The following is a 24,882-nucleotide window of genomic DNA, read 5'->3' as shown; positions in this document are numbered from 1 at the left end:
AATGTTTTGATGAACTAAACTTTTTTTTTTAAATGTATCCAGCATATTTAAGGTATTTCTATTTAAGTAATAAAAACCATTTTAAGAGGATAATTTATGCATTTATAATTGATTTCTAATTTCCATCCAAATGCAGCTGGACACAACTGAATAAAAAAATTAATCATCATTCACCTTTCTTTTAACAGAAGTGCAAAAATTAAGAATCTGAATAAATTTAAGCTATATAAATGCTTAAATAGAGGTATACATATATAATGCATCACTATTGATTAGCAAAAAGTACCACCAAATTATACCAGCAAATGAGAACCAACCGTTCTTCAGAAAAATAACTAAATATTACAAGGGCAAAACAAGATTAAAATCAATGATTTAAAAAATAAGATTTTCTGCTTGTCTGACTTAAATTTGGATCGCCTGTGAATTTCGATCTTCGTGACAAAATAGCAACCCTAATGTTACCACCCCTTACATTGATATTAATATAATACACATGTTAAATGCTTCTGATCTGAAATGGGCAGATTTGAAGCCAGTAAGTTGAGCATAAATTAAAACTGAATTTAAGTGGAACGTGTTCTTGAGGTGCCTCAGGTATGTTGCCAATAGTGAGCTGTCTGATGATATTCAGTTGTATGCAACATTGGTTTAACACCAAGCCAAAGGTAAAAACCAGCAGCCAAAGTCACAAGGAATTTGTGGCATTCCTTGAAAGGCATTGCCCCTTCCCCCCCCACAGGAACCAATGAATGAATTAGGATGAAGCATAAAAGTGAAGTGCTTTTTTTCTTGACTTCTTAATTAATTAATCTTCATTTAAATATTAAATCTTACTTTAAAAATTATCACAATATAACTGAATACAAGTTACTAAATTGAAGCATTTTTTTATTTTACTCTAGTGCATTTCTTGAACATAAAAATGAAAATTGTTTAGGTAAAATGGTATAATTCTTAATGATTGGATATATTGTATTGTTGGGCTATATGTTACTCTGACTGTAATAATCAATTATTAGAATAAAATTGCTATCCTATCAGTATATTAGATTGAAGCATTATTTTACTTCCCAAACTTTGTAAAGCATTTAGAAATCCTCAGATGAAAGGAGCTGTAGTCCTGATGCAGATATGCCAAGTTGTCTTGGCTAAATCACTTAGGCTGAAATCTACAGGTGAGTTAGGGAGGCAATATTTCCTGGGCCCAGGATGCAAGGCTACAATGCTGCTTCCACAGCATCAGTAATTCTGCCTAGGACTCTTGCCTGACCCACTCACATTACAACTCTCCATGCCAACCTTGTGCTGGCCCTGCCACTAAGGGTGAATGTCCTTGCCTCCGTTTCTTTATCTGTCTGCTGAATGACTCTCCTCCAAAAGCAAGCCTTCTGGATTTGAGTGGAAAACTACTCAGGTGTTCTATTCCAAGCTGTATTAACATCCCCCAGTAGCTTTTATTACCATCAGGAAGGACACGAGGTGCATGTGTAAAAGAGAAGGCTAATGTGTACGGGTGGGGCAACAGCAGGGATGGATGCAGTATGCTTCCTAGGCCTTGTCTACTTTGCCACTTTACAGCGCTGCAATTTTCACAACTTTCTTGCTCGGGGTGTGAAAAGAACACAGCCCTGAGCGCTGCAAGTTTCAGCACAGTAAAGTGCCAGCTGGTAGCTCCCAGCGCTGGTAGCTACTCCCCTCGTGCGGGGGGGGGGGGGGGGTGTTAACAGTGCCGGTGCTGTGACTACACAGCCATGTTAAAGCGCTGCTGTGGCAGCACTTTAATGTTGGTAGTGAAGACATATCCTTAGTTACAAGCCAGCCATAATTTTACTTGCTTGCTTTTCTTATCAAAGGGGAAGAAATTAGTCCTAAGGGGCCCCTCACACATTATTATTGGAAATGAAACCAAATATCCAGATTTTGCAACATATGGGACTTAATAAATTTTCTTAAAATGTATTTTTAAAATGATAAATAGGCCAATATGGCAGATTATAGATCTGATGAACAGCTACTGCATATGGTTTTAAAATGAACATTTACATAGCTGTTTCAGTCTCTCGGGTAAACAGATATTTAAGGACATGTTTAAAAAATAAATTTCCAAAAGATGCTTGAATTTTATATTAGGGGTTATCGGATCACATTAGACTAATTTATTTCCTTAGACTAATTTATTAGACTAATTTAATTCCTTAGATTGAAGCTAGGTCTGAATTAAATAAAAGGGAAAAATTCTAAAGAAAATGTGTTGCTAGACATTTGGTAGAGCCAGTTGGAAAACAGAGAAAAACTATTCATGAAAACATTTGCTTTTGTTTTTTGTCAAAATTTTCTTACCAGACTTACTTTTTATGATGAGCTCCTCTATGGGAACCAACTCCAGTCCTGCAATTTGATCCAAGAGAGAGACCCCTACATTTGTGGAGAGCTACATTGGCTCTATGGGACCCCACATCAGCACGAGGGTCCCTCTGCAACGATCAGGGCCCAAGTCTTAGGCCCTTCTTAGAATTTGTCACCATTTCCATTGTAATAAATACAATACATAAAATATGTATTTATAATGGAAATAAATATATATTACAGGCAGGCCCGATAGCCCTGCCCATTATTAAGGCTATCTGACACTTGCCATTATAAGACCCTGTTTTCAGTTGCTTATAACTTTTCCAAACTTTAACCACTCATGCTGAAATTTTCCATGTTCAGTGTGTGCTTCAGGATAAACTACTATTTTTTTTTTTAAATTTAATTTCAGCCAAAATAGTTCATATGTTTCTGAGAACAAAGTTAGGGTAAAATGTTGCTTTGGGACTGTTAAATTGCTTTGGTGATTTTCTCTTTGAAAAGTTCTAACTTCTTACCCATGCAGCGACTTAAAACTTGGCAGGAGATGATGACCTTTGTTCAGGGAAGGGACTTTTGCACTCCCAACTCCAAGGCTCAAGTTGATGTGCAGTGTTCCAAGGCTGGTAGCATCATACAGGCCACTGCACTGGAGCTACTGAGCACAGATCTTCTTGCTGATCCATCCTCCGTCAGTACAGAAGGTGGGTTGATGCCAAATCCATCCGTTCTCCTTAAGCCCCAGCACATTAAGGGTTACGGTGAGGCAGGGAACCTGATTCTATCTCCTACTTAGTTCTTGGTTTGAATCTTTGTGTTAATGAATCAAAATTGAGACCAGGACCTTGGGCTGAGCTGTAATTTAGGACTTGTACCTTTACTAACTGGTGTATTTACCCACAAACTTCCAAAGGGTAGTGCAGAAGCAGTGGATTTGAAGCTGGCGTTGCACGTATTTCAGACGATGTTTAGGCCACTAAACTCTTCTCTGCAGCTTTAATTTTCTCCCTATACCTTTGCAGCTCTCACTTCTAAAAACGTTGATCATAGGGAAATCTTTTAAAAATACTTCAGTTTCACCTCAGACCAAATTATTATTTATACATGGGCTTATGGATGGCAGAGCAAGGTCATCACAATATCCAAGAATACAAATTCCCAGTTGGTAAGCAGGGGAACAGAATTTAGTATCTATAGGCTTTGAAGGATTAGACATTTATCTGTAAATGTTGATAAACATTGATTTTGTTGTATACACACAAACCAACAAAAATATTTCCATTGATGAGAATCAAAATTTACAGATAGGCAAAATAAGTTTTCAAGCAGCATTTTTCTTATTTGATTTAAGGATATTTACTTTGTCAACATCACATGTCAAAATACACAATTTGTGTATTTAACAGTCATAAAGCTAACTTTTTGAATCTCAACATCTAGTGCCATTAGATAATTGTCTGACCCCCTCGATTGTCTGACCCCCCCCATTCCTGCAACTGTGAAACTTTACATAAATGCTTAAAAATGTCAAAAATTATAAAAAATAAAAATCAAATTCTACCAAGCTGCACTATAATAACGAGACTGATATTTCACTCTAAAATACTGCATTTTGGGGGGGCAGGCAAAATGTGCATCACAACAAAGTTTTGTACATCACTCTTATAAGACAAAGTGAAGCAATCCAATTTATGGTATCTGACATGTTCTCTATGTGGTCAGAAGTTCCTTTTTCTGAAACTAGGTCATAGGCCATCATCAGGAAGAGGGGGATGGGGAAGGAATGAAAACAACATGTAAGTCGGCATGCAAATTAGTTTAGATGATGGTTGTGATGAACTCAGATCTTTCGTACAGATCTTTGCCTTTTCCAGGCCAGCATTAAATCAATACTTTTAAATTGTCTATTGAAGTCTTTACTGCCTCAAATTTTAGAGACCAAACTTTCTCTTCAGTTCGTATAAATCTTTCGCCTTTTACTAAAGATTTCCTAACTGATTAGACATCCCAAAGTCAGTATAGCAGAGAATTGGCTAAGGCCTCATCCCTACCAACTGGTGGCTATTGATAGCCCCCAAGAAAAGCACGCACTAGATCTTTTTAAAGTGTAGTTGTAATTGCCGTCTTGGAGCATTCTCCCTCAGAGCCCCAGAACTGCCTTTGTCCTCAGTGAACAGAATGCCACCAAAAACTTCAGCAAGAGCATTGACAGAGATACACGGAGTTGCTGTAGCTTTAAAAAGCCACAACATAACCCTGTTTTTCCATCCATGTTTCATCTCTTTCTATAAAAACCACCCACTATTACAGGAGTTCAGGGTGAGATTGTGGAGATTTAGTTTTCAGTGTCAAATGTGCAGTTTTTTAGGAAATTAAACCCAAGTTACTTCATGTAATATTGTTCATCTCTCAACTGCCTTTTTTTTTCTTTTCTTTTTTTACAACAAAAGAGCATCCTTCATTTCTATATACAAATTTACCTCCACTCCACACAAACCAGATGTTATCCAACTCTGATTATTTAAAAATTATTGTAATTAGTAACACACAATGATCAGCCGTTCTTCACCCCCCCACAATCGATTTATGTATAATGTTCATTAAGTGAGAAGTTAATCTCAAATTATTTTAAATTCCAGGCACGCTTTATTTTCCTGGTCTGCCTTCACTTTAGGTCTTTGTCTCACACAAGCCCTAAACTAGACCACAGTTTCTCAACATCCTTTTACCATTGCTTGGCCTCTTCCAGCTAGCTAAGAGTTCAGAGGAAGTTAGGTCTGAACTCTATTTAAACATTCTGAATCCGATAAAAAATGGCTTCCTTTAAACATGGACTGGGCCACTGCATCCCAGATTTTGGTATCAGGAGATTGCGATACCTGGAGTGTTATAAGTAAAGGTAAACTGCAAATTTGTACAGACTGAGGAAACCTGCAACACACCTGTGCCAGTCTACAGAAACCTCCCAGAACACTGCAAAAAAAAGCGCCGAACTCTTTGGATTTGGAAGAATGCCACAATATTCTTAGCAAAGTTTCAGCTTTTTTTTTTTTTTTTTTTTTTTTTAAACCTGGTGACCCTATATTTTAACTGTACACAGAATATTACTAAAGAAAATAGTTGTATTCTACATCTGATCCTCTGTGCCTTCTAAATGAGTGCCTATATGAATTAATTCTCATTGTGGTGGCAATTAATATGGGCATTGGGCTGGACCTAAGCTGAATTTTCAAGCCTCAGATTCCTCCATCTCCCTTCACCATGCAACACATTTTGCAAAGATGTGGTTTATATTCAGTTCCAGACTGGCAGGTTCATCAAATCTGAGATTTAGTGGACATTAAAAGAGAAAAATCTTTACAAGAAGGCAGAGTGTAATTTCTACCTGTGATTTTATTTGGAGCTGCCTGTAATCTTTTATGAATACTTTGTGTTTATATTTTCTCTGATTCTTGGGGCAGGGGAAAGTCTGTATACTGATTGGGTTATTGCAATATATGCATATATTGAGTTAATTTAATAGCAGGATTGAGAGGAAATGCACCTTGGAGTGGTACAGAAACAGATATACACTTCCCAGAGTACGCTTCAAAGACAATGCAAGAGCCATTAATTTGGATGCTCTGGCTTTAGGCCCACCTCCACTGGCTCTGACCCCCTGCAGCGCTCATTAAAGATGGGGAACGTGAGCTGGGAGAATGAGAACCTTGGCTAGATTTAAAGAAAGGCCATTAAAAGATAGGGGCAGCGGGAGTTAAGGACAACAGACTAAGACCTAGACTCCCAGAGGTTATGGGTCTGGGTTAGACAGATGTGTCTAGGACTCTAAGTAAGACAGGAATGCATGTAGACCATTTGTTGTTTTAAAATCCATTAATCAACAGTAAAAAACTAAGCATAATTTAAAACGACATTTTAGTTGCTTTGGTCACTGTATTCACAAATGGTCACAAGCTTTTGAAGGGAAGAGCCACGGATATCCAAATCCAGTCAGACCTGTTGCACAGGCATGCTTGATACACAGGTAACTATAGTCTAGGGCCTGGTTTAAGGGCGGAAGAATTCACCCTACCCGAGGGGAAGGCATGAAGCCTGAGAACTGAGGGAGTGCACTCAGAGATACCACAGAAGATGTCAGAGATACACGATCAGGGTGACCAGATAGCAAGTGTGAAAAATCGGGATGGGGGTGGAGGTGCCCATATAAGACAAAGCCCTAAATATCGGGACTGTCCCTGTAAAATCGGGACATCTGTTCACTCTATACACCAGGGGTCAGCAACCTTTCAGAAGTGGTGTGCCGAGTCTTCATTTATTCGCTCTGATTTAAGGTTTCGCGTGCCAGTCATACATTTTAACATTGTTAGAAGGGCTCTTTCTATAAGTCTATAACATATAACTAAAATATTGTTGTAAGTAAAGTAAGTAAGGTTTTTAAAGTGTTGAAGAAGCTTCATTTAAAATTAAATTAAAATGCAGAGCCCCCTGGACCAGGATCCAGGCAGTGTGAGTGCCACTGAAAATCAGCTCGCGTGCCGCCTTTGGCACCCGTGCCATAGGTTGCCTGCCCCTGCTATACACGATGTAACAGTGAATAGTGGCATCAATGTTGTAGGATGGTGACAGTGGAGAACTTCCAATAAGTGAGCACAGCAGTAAAAACAAGAATTGTAGAAGGAAAAATCTAGAGAAAAAAATGTGCTGTGTTCTTTTCAGGAAGAAACTAGGAAAAGATAGATAAGAAAAATGAGCTATGAGCAGCTCAAGAAAGATTAGCTAGCAGAGTTCTAAGAGAAAGGAATCTCTCTAAAGAACTGAAAAAGTCAGAGCTGGTGGCTTTGCTGTTTGAAGCTGACCAGAGGCAGAATGGGTACCAGACCAGTACACGGTAGAGGGTCCCAGTTCCCTTGTGGGGCAGGTGGGTTCTCCAGAGGACAAAATAGATGGGTAGGGCCAGGGGTGCTGGAACCATTTGTACAGTGGGGGTGCTGAGAACCATTGAACTGCAGTATAAACCCTGTATACAATGGAAACCATTTCAAACTAGGTGGTACAACAGCACCCCCAGTACCCCTAATTCCAGCACCTATGGGTAGGGCCAGGAGCTTTGATGACAACTTTCAGAGGGAAATGAAGAAGAGGGTGTCAGGAGTGTAGGCAGTGAACAAAGGAGCAATCAGGCCCCATCCAGACTGGTTCACCAATCCAGCAGCAGAGGAGGAAAAATTAGTTTGAGAGAGAAAAGCTGCACTTGGAGGCCACGCAGCTTGCTGTTTGGAAGCCAGAGAGACCAGAGATGAGGTCAGAGGTGCAGCTGGCCCTGCAACCGTATCATTAACAGGTTCAAGATTTTTACTGGCCCATTAATGGGCTCAACTTAGATTATTTCAGAATCCACGGAGATTGGTACAGTGCATCACTATAAAGCAGCTGGGTTGAAAAGTGCCTTAGTTTCGAGCTTAGACAAAGTAGGTGATGTAATGCTGTTTATTTCACTAACGATTACAGTACAGCAAATTTCAGGCCAGTATATGTACCTTCAAATAATCAACTGAAGGGAGACACGTTAGCAAGCCCCAAAGCGTTCTCTATTGTGCAGTCCCTCAGCTACAGTAACTTGTGTATTCTTTTGACCACCAAGCCTCTATGGACATCTCCCATTTGTTATTAATTTGGAAGGGTCAAGCTTAAGAAAAGATCTAGGATTCTCCAATTCTCTCAAATAACTCCCAGGCTCCCTCTGTTAAATGAAGCTGAAGAGACAGTACTATGCTTTGTGTCAAAATGTAATCCCTCAAAAGAACTAGAGAGAGTAGCAATCTTTTTCCTTCAGAAGCAAAGTTTGCACTGGGCAAAAACTGTTTGAATTTTGTGTCAATTTTTTTTTTCCGCTAATAAACTTTTTGTAAAGATAGTGGCTCATAACGGAATGCCAACTGGCTTATACCGGAGCTAAATTTCATCCACTATGCCATTACTGTTAACTTCTGAGCTCTGAACTAACTGCAGACTTCTCAGAAAGTAACCCCTCTGTAATTCCAGAAAGTACTCATTTAAAGTCCTTCAGACATGCTCTCATGCTGTTTACATTAGACTGTTTCTTTATGATGAAATGGGATAGGTTTTTCCAACCTCAAATTAGTAAATTACCTGGAACCCCAACAAGCTTTAATTAAAATAGCACAAAGAGAGTTGGAATGGTATTCATATATAACAAATATATGAATTTGTTATATGAATAGAACAAAAGCCAACCCAATCCAATTTTGGTAGTCCAATGTAATAGCTGTGTAATCCACAGCACATGGATCATCTCTCCTGATTAAACAAAAACCAAACAAACTTTCTTTACAAAAAAAAAAATGCTTCTGACACTTGATGAAGTATATACATTACCCTATGTGGTTTTTCAAAGTCCCCCTTCCTGAATCTAAGTAACTTTCAGTCTACTTGGGGTTTTATAGGACTTTACTTTCCTTTTGATTAAGTAATAATCTATAAAAATATAAGAAGTAAAATCTCTTTTTTGGTGATGTGTGCAAAATTTATTGCACCCATTTGTTCAAAATCTCTCTCTCATGCAAGGGCAAACACCTTTATTGTTATAGTTTTCTTTTCAGCAATAGAAAAGCTTTTTTCCTTAGTCTTTCACAGGCAAATTAATATTCAGCATAAACAATGAACACATTGCATGGCCTTTGAACCCAGTGGTTGCTAGGAAGCCTGAAGAAACTCTGAATAACAGCAGATTAGATAGCCAGCACTAAGAGATTATTCACCATAAAAATGTGAGATTTTTCTAGATTTATATAATTTTAAATTCATTCTTCATTGATCTGCCAATCTCTTTGTGGGCTTCTCCACGTAAATTGCATCCATATTTGCAATAACTGCCACAGTTTATGGGCAGTTTGCCCTGAAGGTACTGAAAATGCTAATACTAAACGTTAATGTTTCTTACTATAAATCAAATTTCAAAACTGGTTCTTATTCATTATTAATGAAAAGATTTTTTTTTAAATGGCTCACCGTCACTTCTCTAGTAAGGAGTCTGCATTTTTCCAAAACTTTACTTGTAGCACACAATTCTTCATAGCACCACCTAGTATTTTTGTATTGTTTAAAGGAATAACGTGTACATACCGGATTTTCCACAAACCAATTCAGAGTTATATTTAGTGTTTATTTGTTTATCCCTGAAATAAAGCAATCAAGCCAGAAAACAAACTTTCCCTCTTCTTCCCCCACTCTCAAACAATACAGCATTTAATTAAAAAGGACCACAACAATACTAATGGTGATTAGGTTAAATGACTGGACAAATAGAATGCAGAAGTCTGAAAAGCCTATGCGTTTCAGGCACTTTCTCCTGTACATTTTGGGTGACAGTCACAACTTTTATGCAAGACGACTTCCTATGGATTTCCTGTGAGAAAAATTACTTTAATAGATCTGCTTATATATAGTACCCATTCCTCCCAAACCTACTATTTGGAAGTGCATTGGACAGGGCTCATTTAAAAAATAACCAAACAAACAAAAAGCAAGCCACTCACAAAAAGGCCACAATTACATTTCCTGCTAAAATTCTACCTACTTAATTTAAAAAAAAAAAAAAAAAATTCTGGTGTTCATTTCCATTTTGTTATGCCTGTAATAACTTTAGTAGATCACTCATACTAGATGTGACACCTGCTTTTCTTCCTCCATTGTTGTGTTATAACATTAGAAATCATTCTCCTGTATAGTCATAGCTGTACCATGCCTTTTTGGGGTCATTTTATAACACATTTATAATGGATGTTACCCTTCCGCCCGCATCTCACACACACAGACACCTACTCTAAAATACAGATCTCTACACATTTGATCCTAAGGACGACTCAAATTTGATCATACAGACCCTGTCAGGATAATGCTTTTGTGAATTCAGACTGTTTCCAGGAAGAATGTATCTGAGTTGCACTGGTGTTAAAATAAATAAAAATAACCCCCCTACCAACTGTCAGAAACACTGCTGAAAGATTCTTTAGCTTCAGAACTAGAAAAAAAGCTTAAAAGTATTGTTTGAGATAAAATTGACAAGGTACATCTCAAACTAAGAATACCAGAAAAGTCATAAAGAATAACTGTTTAGATTTTAGAAGTACATGCTGGAGTGAGATCTGGCTTGCAGTTTCTTTTCTAAATCTGCTGCACCACCACCACCCAAAATATATACAGTACCAACCACTGCAGCTTTCTTCAGCTGCTTAAGCATAAGTTATACTTGTCATTTTCCTTAAATATGAACCGTCCCACGACAGAGAAAAATCAAGACGACTATTGCCAAAACAGCACAATATCCTTATGAAGGCAAATTTGTAACATAATGCACATTATTTCCTTTAGGTTTTGGAGTTAATTACAGAAAAGTCATGAGACAATTTTTAAAACATGAAAAACCACTCCTGGCTAAAAGAGACATGTGTGTTAGGAAGAACAATAATAAAGTAAGAATGTAACTGAAAACCACAAGCTTTGATTCAACCTTTCCAGCATATATGGGACTGGAACTGTTTTCAACTCTGCATGGTAAAATACCTTTATTTTCTCTCTCCCTCTTCTGTTTTCCCTTTTAAAGGAATCTGCCTACTCAACCTAAATTAAGCCTTAGAGGAAAAATGTGCCTTCATGATAAATTGGTATTTGACATCATAGTAATGAAATGTTCTGTCTGATCATCACAATAATCAAGCAGTAGAACAACAAAGACGACTTCCAGGATTCTTCTCCCCCCCACACCCAGCATTCTCTCAAGTATTCTTCCTGTGTTTATTGAATTTCTGAATCATACGGCTGATCAGATACATTTCAAAACGAACAGGCTTTCATTTAGAAATATGGAGGCTTTTTTATTTACGTAAGACACTAATTTGAAGCATAAACCCCTCCTTATTTTTGCCTCTCTGTTTTTACATTTTTGTGCTTCTTTTCTTCCAAGCACAAACTTTTTGATGCAGGGTCCATTATTTCCATACAACCTTCATTTAAAACAATGAATCGATGAATAAACATGTACATGCAAACACACACACACACACACACATTCTTTATACACAAATACAGTATTTATATTCATTTTCACTATGGATACACGTCTCTGTATGGAAATATGCTTCTGAAACCAGACGAGCTTGGAACAGGGCAAGAGCATTCAGAATTACAGGTGACACTTCTATATTGCATTTTCTAAAGATACGCCCCCATTGAGATAATTGTACCTGGCCAGTTGGAAAGGGAATGTTTGGTTAGGTAGTACATATTCAGCACATACTTATTCGTAAGCACAAGAGCAAAGGGGCTGCTCTGATCATGACACCCAGGTCATTTTTATCTATCCTGAGCTGAAAATATAGATATGAGAATTACTTCCTTTCATTTATTTTATTTTTTACTAATAGATTTTAAACACCATATTGAGAAGGCCCTGCTGTGAATCTTGCTGAGGTACAAAATGGTGGATGTCTGTGCTTTTTTTTTTTTTTTATGCATTATTCACAACTTATGCTATCAGTCATATTATATCCTTTTACCTATCAACACAGTATTAGCCAGCCAAATAAACACCCAACATTGAGCCTTGCAATAAGCACAAAAATGCTGTTACAAACCTGATGTCATGTAGCCCCGTGATGCCTGGGCAATAAAAGCTGGTGGGAAGTGTTTGTGCAGTCGGTAGTCCTTTTCACTGCGGGACCTCATGCGGTCTGAGGCCCGGTCGGAGAAATCCGAACTAGGCCAGGCTCGCCGTAAGGTTGTACTCCGTGTCTTCTTCATTTTGAGGCTACCTGCAGTCTAATCCTCCAGCAGCAGTGGCATGAGTCAGGCCTCACGGGGTGCTTGCGAGGCTTCGTTTCATTAGTCTACTACAGGCACAGCTTGGGTAGAATCTGCAAACATTTTGTCACTACCTCTTCTGTGAAGCAAACTGCAGGTCTGTTCCTTTTTATCCCCCCTCGAATGATCCAATTTTTACACACGTCCCACAATGCATTACACTTCATTTGCAATCAGTCCAGCTTATAGCTTCCAGATTCATGTGTAGGAAAGGCACATTATGTGGCTTCTCGGGCAAGGAGGGTGAGGGGGTAGGGGATTGCAGCGTGAAAAGCTCTGGGATCCCAAACAATAGCTCGATTCAGCATAGAAGTGCTTAGTCAAGTGTGAGCCAGAACACAAAAAGACCCAAACAAATTAGGAAAGCCCCACTGCCTTTGGTTTTGACCAGAAACAGAGTGCACCCAGCAACTGTAAGATGCACTGTCAGATCTCCAACTGCACAGGATCAGAATGACGCTTTGATAACAGTGAAAGTCATTTTTCTTCACCTATTAGAATCCAAGACAAGAATCCATGGAAGCATCCTAAACCATTGCTGCAGTAATCATTCGATCAATCTTCCTGTTAGCAGCACCCACCGCTTTTCTATACACACTGGATGTACATGTGTCTCATTCACACATCTAGCACATATGACCTACAAGGAGCAGCAACTGTATTCTTGTAGAATCCGGGAAACACAGATGGTCATAATGGCTCAGGCGTCTGTCTTATGCCCTCCTTCAGCAGTTCGCCAGTTGTTTCTTTTGTGTGTGTGGTTATTTGTTTTAAGGGATAGATGTATATTCCTCTCTAATGCACTAGCTCCTGCCGGCTTGGGAGGATAGGCTGCAAATTAATCCAAACATTTGCTTTCAGTGAGTCCACCGTGTATAGTCTGCTCAAGTTGCCACAGCTCCTTTGCTGAACAGTTCTCCGCCTTGAAAACAGTGAATAGCTATTGAAGGGCAGGAAACAAGGCAGCCACCCAGTCTCATGCTAATCAAGAAGCTGTCTTAAGTTAGATCCACTGATCCTGTCAGGCTTCACATTTTAATGTGAAACACCCTTGGGCTCACTCAAACCTTGGCTTGTGCCCCAGCCTATAATCAGCTTGCATATATTTACATACAAAGCTGCGTGTTTTTAGGATAGTCCATCCCCCCTGAGAAGGAAGGAAAGAAAATCTTTTGTTTGGAAGGAATATTTGCTGTAGAACTTCTTCCTCTGCACAAACCCAGTGGATTGCAAGTCAAAATGAGGACAGCAGGAATCGGTTCATCTGACAGCTGCAAACACATTCCATCGCAGAGGAATCAAGCTGTCTTGAAACTATAATGGAAACAGCTACTTCACTCTCTCTTCTCTAGTCGTTAACCACTACCAACTGGCTAAACAGCAGGAAGGCCTGCAACCTCTTTAAAAATCAAGGCTCAATACAGCTGTTTCTAGTCCCACAGCCAATCGTTATAGGACAACAATGCATGCAGTGGGGGTGGGGAGCAGAAAGACAAAAACAGATACATTTCAGCTTGGGCTACAAGTCTGGAAACACCCAAGCTGCTGCTACGTGAGAGTTAAAACCCAGTTTAGTGAGAGTTGTGATCTTTTGAACTGCACACTTTTTAGCTATGATTCTCAGTATTAGGAGTTTGACTAACTTCACTCTGATTACAAAAGATTTTAAGGGTATTATAAAATTTAATACTACTTAGCCTTTCCATAGTGCTTCACTTCTTCAAAGTCCTCACATACAATTATGACCCTCCCTAGACCGCAAGGCCAGCAGGGACTACTGTGATCAAATAGTTTGACCTTCCCCAAAATAATTTCCAGGGCATGTCTTAGGAAAAAATATCCAATCTTGATTTAAAGCCTGGCAGTGATGGAGAATCTACCACAACCCTTAGTAAACTGTTCCAGTAGTTAATTACCTTCACTGTTAAAAAAAAAAAAAAAAAAAAAAAAAAGTCTCATTTCTAGTCTGAATTTGTCCAGCCATTGGATCATGTTATAACTTTCTCTGCTAGACTGAAGAGCCCATTTTCAAATATATGTTTATCTACTGTTGGATTGCTCCACCTCTATTTTTAAATGAACTTTTATAAATCACCAATTCAAGTAAAACTGAATTCAGTTGTTTATTTTTTTTGCATGGAACCAAAAGGGTTAACCCTCACCACTAGTCATAAACACACACCCCCTAGTCACTCCATACCTACGGACTAATCAATCTTTCGGGGGGGGGGGGGGGGGTTCTTTGCTGTGCTTGCAGGTCATGAGGAAACTGCTTCTCAGTATGATGAAGAACTACCCTGTGACACAGATGGATTCCAAATGATCCACCTCTTCCCTCCGCACCCCCAGTGCTGTTTCCTGTAATTTAACAAAATGATATACATTAACAATTAAAACCATATATCAAAGAAGCAGGAAATGCTCCAATAATTTCCCATTCTATAGATTACATAATATTCACCCTAACACAGAAATTCCAGGTTTCAGAGTCGTAGCCATATTAGTCTGTATCAGCAAAAAGAACGAGGAGTACTTGTGACACCTTAGAGACTAACACATTTATTTGGGCATAAGCTTTCGTGTGCTAAAAACAGCCCACAAAAGCCTATGCCCAAATAAATGTGTTAGTCACTAAGGCGCCACAAGTACCCCTTGTTCTTTTTTACAGAAATTCCAGTTACTGTACCTGAATTCCAGATGCCATCTTGAAGAAATATTTAGGCTCAGATTTTCACTGAAATATGAATTTATAGACTTCTAAAAATATATTAAACACAGAATGACTCCTTAGTGAGGCTTTTATAGTGGACATATTTGTAATGGGATAATGTGAAGAATCTGCACTGTCATCTGAAGTTCACTATAATGCAGCGTTTTAAAACGTTACTTAAATTAAAACTCAAATTAAAATTTATTATTTCAGCTTTAATTTACTTCTTTAATACGTTACTCTTTCCTCCTAAAGGTATTTCACATTTTCAAAGGGTAGCTAATTAGAGTTCTGTAACTTTGACTGCAACTCCAACTGTTTTAATAGTATTAAAACTCTGAGGGCTGGAATAATAAACTGAGCATTGGGAGTCAGTAAATATGCAGTGAAAATCTCACATCTGACTTGTGTTGCTTTGGGCAAGTCACTCTGCCTCAGTTTCCCTACTGAGGCAATGCAAATGAGAATTATTTGTCGTTTATATGCTCCTCTCCTCTTGACACCAGTAGGAGTTACATGACTAAAACTCCACATATAGCTTTCAAAATGAAACACTGGGGGATTCTTTCCCATTCACCCTTATTTCCCAACAAATACGTGTAAAAATTTAAAGGACGACATTCAGGTCATTTTTCTGTACTGCTACAAAGATGCATGTTTCCTTTGACACTTCTCCTTCATGAATTGAAGGCAAGTGAAAATGAAGATCAGCAAAGATATGACCGAGAGCTCCATTTAAAAAAAACAAACAAACAAACAAACAATTAGATAAGATTTTTTTAAGCACACAATTTACTAAACAGTCTGGGTTTCATCCCTTATAACTATATGATGCTTTTGCTGGCCAGTGTTTTCAACCTAAAAGCAGAAGCCATAATAATTAGAACTCTCCTCAGAACTCTTAAGCTTTGTGTAGCCTAGGGGGGGGGGGGAGCAGATGGGATAGCTCAGTGGTTTGAGCACTGGCCTGCTCAACCCAGAGTTGTGAGCTCAATCCTTGAGGGGGACACTTAGGGATCTGGGGCAAAATCAGAACTTGGTCCTGCTAGTGAAGGCAGAGGGCTGGACTCAATGACCTTTCAGGGTCCCTTCCAGCTCTATTTTTTTTTTTTAAAAAAAAAAGGGACTGAGTTAAGGTCGGGATTAGTTAAGACAAACTAGCTAAGTGTGATCTAAAAACTCAATCACTTTTCCTAGTGCAGATATAGATCAAGTCATAGCCAAAATCCTAGGCTGTAACTCTACCAGCTAAAAATTGAGCTAAAGATGTTCCCTGAATCTACGTTAGGAAAAATATGTTAGAGTTTAGGTCAGAGTTAGCCAGTTCACATTACCTATCCCTAGCCTAGACAAAGCCTTAAATGCCAGTCTGATTTATTATATAAGACTTCATAATGTGCTTCTGCACATGAGAATGGAGCTGCTATTCTACTGGTCCTAAAAATAAAAGGATGGCTGGAGAGATGAAAAATAAGATTAAAAAAAAAAGACATTAGGAAAAAGAGGCAGTCTGAGGCAAGGATCTAAATGGAGTAAGTGACAAGGGGGTGGGGGGAAACATGGTAAAGAAATAAGCCTAAGGGCTTGTCTTCACTACCAAGGTAAGTCGACTTAAGTTACAGTACTCCACGTAGCTGGAGTCAGCGCAGCTTAGGTCAACTTACCCTGGTAACTTCACTGTGCTGTGTCGAGGGAGACGATCTCCGGTCAACTTCCCTTCACCTTTCCAAGAACAGTGAGTAACGTGGTTGACCGGAGAGCACTCTGCTGTTGATTTAGCAGGTCTTCCCTTCACTGCATTGATCTCCCCATAGTGAAGACAAGCCCAAAGTGAAGAGGAGAAATAACAGACTAACAAGTAGGGCCATACAAGCAGGGATCCTGACATTGGCTTCCCGCATAATGATTCCCTACTGAAAATTACTGAGTTGAATTTTAGAGTCTACCCCAGCAGATCAATTTTTACAAAAATAGGGATATAAGGAACAGCTATATTAAACACAAAGGTATGCGTGCTCATGCCACTGATAAGCAGAGTATTTAACTCTAATTCTTTACTAATAGCCTGAGAAATACATGGACAGCAATTAATTTCATTTTACTTTTGTTTACTTTAAACAGTATGTCTGTTACAGCTATCTCCCTATTCCATTTTGTCTCTTACAGCTGTCCACATACTCCATTTTGTTTTTGTTCTCCTGTGGCCTCCCCTCCCTGGCTGTTAAGTTGTTAGAAGGGCCTATGGCCCTTCTCAAGGGATGGCCACGTGCTAAGTGGGACCACTGCCTGTTCAAGGTTAGTCCTGTATCACCTGTTAACCTGGCTCGGTGTAGGGTGGACATGTCCAGTTGCAAGGCCTATGTGTGTTTTAAGTCCTGGCATGAGTCATAGGCCTCATGTGCTTCTGAGTCACCTATTGCACAGGGACTCTGCTACATGTCTCTGTTCTCATCTGCTTTTTTTTGTTCCTGTCCCCTGCCTCTGAGCCAATCAAAAGTGCTGGTGGGAACTGCCTAAGTTGCCCTAAACCAGACATTCTGATCAGACCTCAGAAAGGTTCCTGCATTGCTGCGTGGTTCGATCAGCCGAGGGGTGGGGGTCCTTTCTCCGTCTCGTTTTATTTTTGAGCGTACCCATTTTTTGAACCCCCACAAGGAACGAATGCTGCCTGAGATCTCTGATTATTAGACTGTACCCAGCCTTTGACGAGATTTGCCTGCTTTACCTCTGTGCTTCCTTGGGGCGGTAAGAATCCCTCTGTGAAATTCTGTGAATTCTCTATACTTTTATTTTATACTTAGCGCTCTCTCTCTTTCCCCAGCACCCCGACTTAACCAGCACCAGCAGCTGTGGAAGTTAGGCTTCAGAGAATTGTTTGTATTGTGTCTGTAGTTAGGTTTAAGAAATGTTGCATTGTGTTCTGTTACTTGCTAAGTTGTGTAGTCTGGTTAAGTTACTCATAGGTAGATTTTGCTGTGTTCTGTTATAGTTGTGATTAAGTCTGTCTTCCTGCTGCCCACCCGAGCTCTCAGTCACCCCATACCCTCAGTCTCTCTGCTGTTTAAACCTGCAGCCTGCCTGCCCTCTGCTCTCTGAAGTTTAAATCTCCCTCGCTCTCTGCTGTTAAACCTGCCGCCTGCCTGCTCTCTGTCTCCTGAAGCTCTCCTCTCCTCTCCTCTCCATTTTATCCCTTCCTCCAACTCTCCTATTACCCCCAAACCTCAATTGTATTACTGAAGTCAGCATAAAACCTCCATTGGTTACCCTTTTCTCTCTAACACACTCACATTTTACATTTATACACTGTGAGACATTTTACTCTAGAGTTGGTTATCACATTTCCCATAATGTTAGTGGCTATATGACTGTGACACACCTATATAGAATTGTTAGCTATGTAATTATACTCATGTTAATTGGGTACCCACCGTATTGTACCCCACTATTGAAACCCCTATACTATTTGCTAAAAGAAACCCTCCTCCAATTGTCTACTTAAAAACCCCATACCCCTCACTATTGAATTTTCCCTGTTTTTTGCATTTTCTTAATAAAGTTTATTTTGCACCCCACCTGTGTGGTAATTGCTTCCCAAGATCCCATATACCTGCTGGCAGGGACACAGTACACATATCTTACATGGTAACCTGACCGTTTAATTTCCTGATAAGTTCTATGTACAGCAGATGCAGGATGTTTTCCTGGTAATATGTAATTTATATGGTTAATATAAGATCACATCTTTTCTTCTGAATGAGTATGTGCGTTTTCATGGTTACTGCTTTTGGTACAGAGTATGACATGAGCTGCATTTTTTGTCCTGGTACAATTTAGAGCAAATTAATACAATTGTCCCAGAAAAAACGGTCAAAAAGTCAGATTTCTGTTCAAATAAATAAATAAACCATCACAACCACCAAACTTCTCCTTCACCACTCCCTCTGGTGTTTTAGATATCTGTCTGAAGCATGTTTTAGAGGCCATCTCTCACTTGCAGCACCCTTATTAGAGTGGCCATCTATGCCTCTCTCCTCCTTGTAGTCAATATCTCATCTCTTTCTAGGCCCAAGCAGAGAAGAGTTTTCTGACATATCTGAAAGATTTCCTCTTTTGAAGAGAGGAATTCAGAGCAAGTTTCCTCCTGCTATTGTATCTGTTTGAAGCCAAAGGGTGTTAACTAGAGTGAATCAAATGTGTAACTTGAACACCTAAGTTTAAGTTTTGGCTGTTTTGTTTAGGGGCGGAGGGTTGAGGAAGAGCTTCAACCAAACTTGTCATGACCCAATTCAGCTAAGGATGGGGGAGAGGGGAAGCCCCCTGCATATGGACATTTAAAAGGTAATGGAATTTTGCTATTTGCTCTAATAGATATAGAGAAGAAAGGGTCTGGTTCTGATTCATGACTCTAGGCCCTTTCATTACTGAGAGAGAGAGAGAGAGAGAGAGAGAGAGAGAGAGAGAAGGCCTTGACCAGGTTCAAGTGAAGTTGTTGTTCTTGATGGTTACTGCTACTGGTGGAGGCCCTTACAATGGCTCAGCTGGTCGGATCTCCCACACACAGCATTAAAGAAAGAGGCAGAATCAGGGGTGCTCTGGCCACAAAGATCCCGAAGTGTTTTGAGTTGAATCAGAAGAAACCGACAGCCTTAACATCCATTCCCTCACTTAATTTGTGTAATTACCAGAAGCAGACTGCCTACAAATGGCCACTTCAAAGATGCTGGCTTGGCATTACACATTTAAAGAGAATGACTTAGAATACCTTAAAAAAAATTGCTTTAGGATATATTATTTATTAAGTAAAAAGTGTGCTAAACACCTCAAACTCCTGGTGAGTTTACTGGGAGTTAAGGAAGCTCAGTAACTTGCAATAATTGCATAAAAGTTTCAGATGATTTCATGAGTTCTGTTTTGGTCCTCCTTCACATTTAAACAAAATGAGCAAACAAGTATTCTTAAGCATTTCTATTGCATTTTTGATCATTAGAGTCCTTCACAAAAAAATAAATAATTAATCCGCCTTGACAGAATTAATTATTACGATCCCTGTTTTACAGATATGGAAACTGAGACAGAATGAAAAGTGACTTGCCAAAAATCACAGAGCAAGTCAATGTCAAAGTTTTGGTTAGAAATCAAGAGCCCCTGACTTCCAATTCACAGACCACACTTTCCTTGATTTATGAAACATGTGATCGCTCCCATATGACATGGTGTGTCCAGTATTGGCAAGATGCGGATTTTGAAGTAACATTATGATCCTCTTTGAAATTAAAAAAATAAAACTAATTTGCAAATAGAAAAAGGACAGACCTTTAAAATAGCAGAGTTGGTGGGTGCTGCCATTTTAGCTTTTGAGGCCCAAGGGTCAACTGGCTCAGATTCTAAATGAAATGAGATTTTTAACTGACAAGATTCCATCTCGACAGTAAAATCAAAATGGGGGAAATAATCAAGACACACATGAACAGCAGCTTTACTCCTCATTTTAGGGAAAAAAATGAACCTCAATCCCAAAATCAAAGTTTGTATACCTGTACGCTCAAGGATCTATTTCTACATTACTACCTTGCCTTGCTCATTGCATATAGTGAATCAGATGTCTCACAAGGAGGAAATTAAAGCAGCTTTGCTTTATTACCATTGGCTGAGTTTGATAGTTGACAAGCTTCCAACATAATCGCAGGAATCAGTTTTGGAGTGGTGCTTAATTCCCTGCAAAAATGCTGACATTTCAGTCGCTATACTGTTAGCATGTAATGAGAATCCTTTCAAAGCCTGTAGAAATAAGCAAGGAAGAATATGAGAGTTTGTGTTTGTATTGCAAAGGAGATGGCAGTCTCTACCAAACAGGCAATATAGAAATAGAGTGACCATGTGTCCTGGAAAACTACAAATAGCTCCAATTTTCAGGGGCAGTCCTGGCCTCCTGGCTGTATTTATAAAACTAGGGATTTCCTAAGTATTTCAAGCTGGGATGTGGCCTAGGTTTGTCCTAAAGTTACTGTGCAGCTGGAAAAAATGGTAACTCACCTTTCGTAACTGTAGTTCTTCAAGGTGTGTTGCTTATGTCCATTTGATTGTAGGTGTGTGTGCTCGCCATAGGCACCGGTGCCAGAAGTTTTTCCTCAGGGGTATCCATAAGGGACCGGTTCTGGTGTGGCATGTGTAAGTGCCAGTATAAGGGGCGCTGCTGGCCCCCTCCCTCCCTCAGTTCCTTCTCGCCAGAACTATGACAGAGGGGAAGGAGGGTGGGCCATGGATTGGAACGAGCAACACATCTCAAAGAACAGTTACGAAAGGTGAGTAACCATTTTTCTTCAAATGCTTGCTCATGTCCATTCCATTGTAGGTGATTCCCAAGCAGTGCCTCAGGAGGCAAGTAGGAGTTTATGGACATGTCAATTGCAACACAGCTCTGCCAAATCCAGCATCATCCATGGCTTGCTGGGTGATGGTGTAATGTGTTTTGAAGGTGTGTATTGATGACCAGACTGGAGTTCTGCAGATATCCTGGATGGGGACATGAGCCAGGAAAGCGGCCAACAATGCCTGAGTTCTCGCGAAGTGAGCAGTTACTATTGGTGGGGGCATCACCCACGCCAATTCGTAGCAGGTACGGATGCAGGTGGTGATCCAGGACGAAATCCTCTAGGACGCCCTTCATTCAGTCAGCCAAGGCAATGAAGAGTTGAGTCGATCTGCAGAAAGGCTTAGTATGCTCTAGGTAGAAAGCCACAGCATGCCTGATGTGTTGGGTGTGTAGGAGCCTGTTCTCGTTAGATACGCATGGCTTTGAACAGAACACCAGGAGAAAGATGTCCGGGTTGACATGGAAATGAGACACCACCTTTCGCAGGAAGGCAAGACGGGACACAACTGGACTTTATCCTTGTAAAACACCATGTACGGGGGCTCTGAGGTAAAAGCTTTAATCTCAGAGACTCACCTTGCTGATGTAATAGCTACAAGGAATGCGACCTTCTGTGACAGATGGGAGAGAGAGTGCAAGAGGCTAGAGGCTTGAGAGGACGACTGGTAAACCTGAAAAGGACCAGACTGAGATCCCATTGGGGGAACCGTATCGCGGACTGGAGGAAACATTCTCTTGAGGCCCTTGAGGAACCTGATTGTCACCTTATGTGAGAATACTGATCTACCCTGGATGTGCAGTTGGAATGCTGATATGGCCGCCAAGTGCACCTTAGTCAATGAAAAGACAAGGCCCTGTTGCTTTAAATGCAGAAGGTAGTCCAGGATGGATTGTAAAGAGGCACTGGTAGGGGAGATATTCCACTCCGAAACCCAGCAGGAAAAGCATTTCCACTTCGCAAGGTAGATAGTTCCAGTGGAGGTTTTTCTGCTTTCCAGAAGAACCTACTGGACCTGCGTGGAGCAGGCCTGCTCCTCAGGGCTCAGCCACACAGCATCCACACCATGAGGTGGAGAGAGGTCAGATTCGGGTGCAGTGACCCTCCAAGATCCTGAGAAAGATCTGGATGGCCAGGGAAATCCATGGGACTGTCATTGCCACATCCATGAGTGCACCGAACCAATGCTGGAGAGGCCAGGCAGAGGCGAACATGACGACTCGTGCCTTGTCCTTGATCTTGAAAGGGACCCTGCTGATCAGTGGGATTGGCAGAAAGGCATACATGAGACCCTCTGACCACGACAGACGGAAGGCATCCAAGAGCGAGCTGCAGCCGAGGCCTTGTCATGAACAGAATTGGTGGCACTTTCTGTTCTGTCTGGTTATGAACAGGTCCACTTCGGGAGCTCCCCACTTTTGGAAGAGCATCTGGGCAACCTCCGAGTGGAGGGACCACTCATGGTGAGAGAAGAAGGACCTGATGAAGCGATCTGCCAGCATGTTCCAAATACTGCAGAGGTGAGAGGCTTCTAGGCAAATAGCACGCTGGATGCAGAAGTCCCACAGGCAAAGGGCTTTCTGACACAGGTCTGATGATCGGGCTGCCCCTTGTCTGTTGATGTAGAACATGGAGGCCGTATTGTCTGTCAGTACTTGCACCACTCAACCAAATAGAAGGGGAAGGAATACCTCGCATGCCATGCAGATGGCCCTAAGCTCTCTGTTTATGTCAACTGACAGCTTCTCCCGTGACCACAGTCTTGAGTTTTGAAGGCACCAAGGTGCGCTTTGCAGCTGAGGTCAGACATCTGTCACCAGGGATTCTGTGGGCCATGGAGCCACAAACGAAACCCCTTCCATCACCAGATTTGGATTGCACCATCGTTGGAGGGAGGTGCGAACCTGGGGCGGAATCATGAGGAGCCTGTCCAGGGGGTGTCTGAGGAACAGACCAACAGCCACATTTGAAGGGGCCTCAACCACAGCTTGTGTGCTGACTACGTAGGTGCGCAGCCATGTGCCCTAGGAGTCTGACAACAGGCCCAGGGCATGACAAGTGGCTTGCAACACCTCGATATTAAGTTATTGCGCCTGGCCCTTTGGGCAGCCCTTAATGAGCCAGTCATCCAGATAGGGATAGGTCTGGACCCCCAGACAGTAAGCTGCAATTACTGCCATGCACTTTGTAAACACTCTTGGTGCTTTTGCTAGGTTGGACAGGAGCACTACGAACTGGTAATGTGTCTACTGACCAAAAACCATAGAAATCTCCTGTGGCTGGGAAATATTGAGATGTGAAAGTACATGTTTTTCAGGTTGAGGGCAGCATATTAGTCTCCGGAATCCAGGGAGGGGATGATGGAGGCCAGGGGAACCACGTGGAACTTCAACTTCTTGAGATATTTGTTGAGGTCTTGTAGGTCTAAGATGGGGCATAGGCCCCCTTTGGGCTTCAGAATGAGAAAGTACCACAAGTAAAATCATTTCCCCTATTTGTTCTACGGGGACTTCCTCCACGGCCCCCAGCCGCAAGAGGACTCGTACCTCCTGGGCAAGTAATTGCTCATGAGAAGGGTCCCTCAAGAGGGATGGGGAATGGGAATGAAAGAAATTGGAGGGTATACCCCACTGCCACCGTATTGAGGACTCAGTGGTCCATAGTTATGGCCGTCCAAGTAGGGAGGAAAGGTAACAAATGATGGGAAAATAAAGAGTAAGACAGAGCCTGTTGCAGGCTGGGAAATCGCCCTTGAGCATCCCCTCAAAACGATTGCCTGTTCTTGGGAGGGGCATGGCTCGAGCCCAAATGAGCCCCCGCTGCAGGTGGCTGGCCTTGGCGACACCTATATCCCCTGCTCTTTCTGCAGGACGGTTCCACTCTGGTCTAGCCCGTGAACCTCTGCGTTTGCTGAGGTTTAAATCTCTTCCTAGCATGGGCCTGGATGTACAGACCCAATGAGCAAAGAGTGGCCCTTGAGTCTGTTAGGCTGTGTAATCTGCTGTTTGTTCAGCAAATAAATAGGGCTGAGCCATCGAACAGGAGGTCCTGGAGGAACTATTGGACTTCCACCAACACCCTAGATGACTGAAGCCATGACGCCCTTTTCATGGCCATCATGGAAGTCATTGCCCTAGCTGAGGAATCTGCCACATCTGAAGTGGCCTGGAGGGATTGCCCTACCCTCATGTAGTATGGCATTGAACTCTTGCTTAGCGTCCTGCGGGAACAAGTCAGCAAACTTGGCTGTGGACTGTCATATGTTAAAATGATACTTGCCAAACAAGGTCTGGTGGTTTGTGAAATGAAGCTGTAGGCTGGCTGTAGAATACATTTTCCTGCCAAAAAGATGAAATCGCTTCGTATCTTTATTTTTCAAGATTAAGCTGGGCTGCCCCTGCCTCTCGCACTCGTTAACAGCCGCGACCACCAGTGACCCAAGGGAGAAGTGTGTATATAAGTATTCAAACCCCTTTCCAAAAACATTGTACTTGTGTTTTGCCCTCTTAGAAATGAGGCAGGGGTGATGGGCGCAGGTAGACCCATCTTTGCTGTGGCCACTGCTGCCAA

The 24,882-nt window shown here is 41.0% G+C and overlaps 1 protein-coding gene across 3 annotated transcripts in view; it reads right to left on the bottom strand.

The window, feature by feature from the left end:
• The window catches only part of STOX2 (storkhead box 2), a 242,163-nt gene that overhangs the window by 84,108 nt on the left and 133,173 nt on the right, over positions 1-24,882 (bottom strand). Inside the window, exon 1 of one of the 3 annotated variants that reach the window (XM_032769317.1) lies at positions 12,006-13,146. The exons of 1 other annotated variant lie outside the window; for it this stretch is intronic. In XM_032769317.1, the coding sequence (XP_032625208.1) occupies positions 12,006-12,171 (166 nt within the window). In that variant the 5' untranslated portion in view covers positions 12,172-13,146. Of the gene's footprint in view, positions 1-12,005; positions 13,147-24,882 lie in introns of those variants that run through there. One more of the 3 variants, XM_032769319.2, reaches the window with a different exon arrangement.

Source organism: Chelonoidis abingdonii, chromosome 5 (genome assembly GCF_003597395.2).
Source record: "Chelonoidis abingdonii isolate Lonesome George chromosome 5, CheloAbing_2.0, whole genome shotgun sequence".
NCBI classification, from domain to species: domain Eukaryota; kingdom Metazoa; phylum Chordata; order Testudines; family Testudinidae; genus Chelonoidis; species Chelonoidis abingdonii.
The sequence above is the reverse complement of the archived record's forward strand: the minus strand, read 5'-3'. Positions and strand labels throughout refer to the sequence as shown.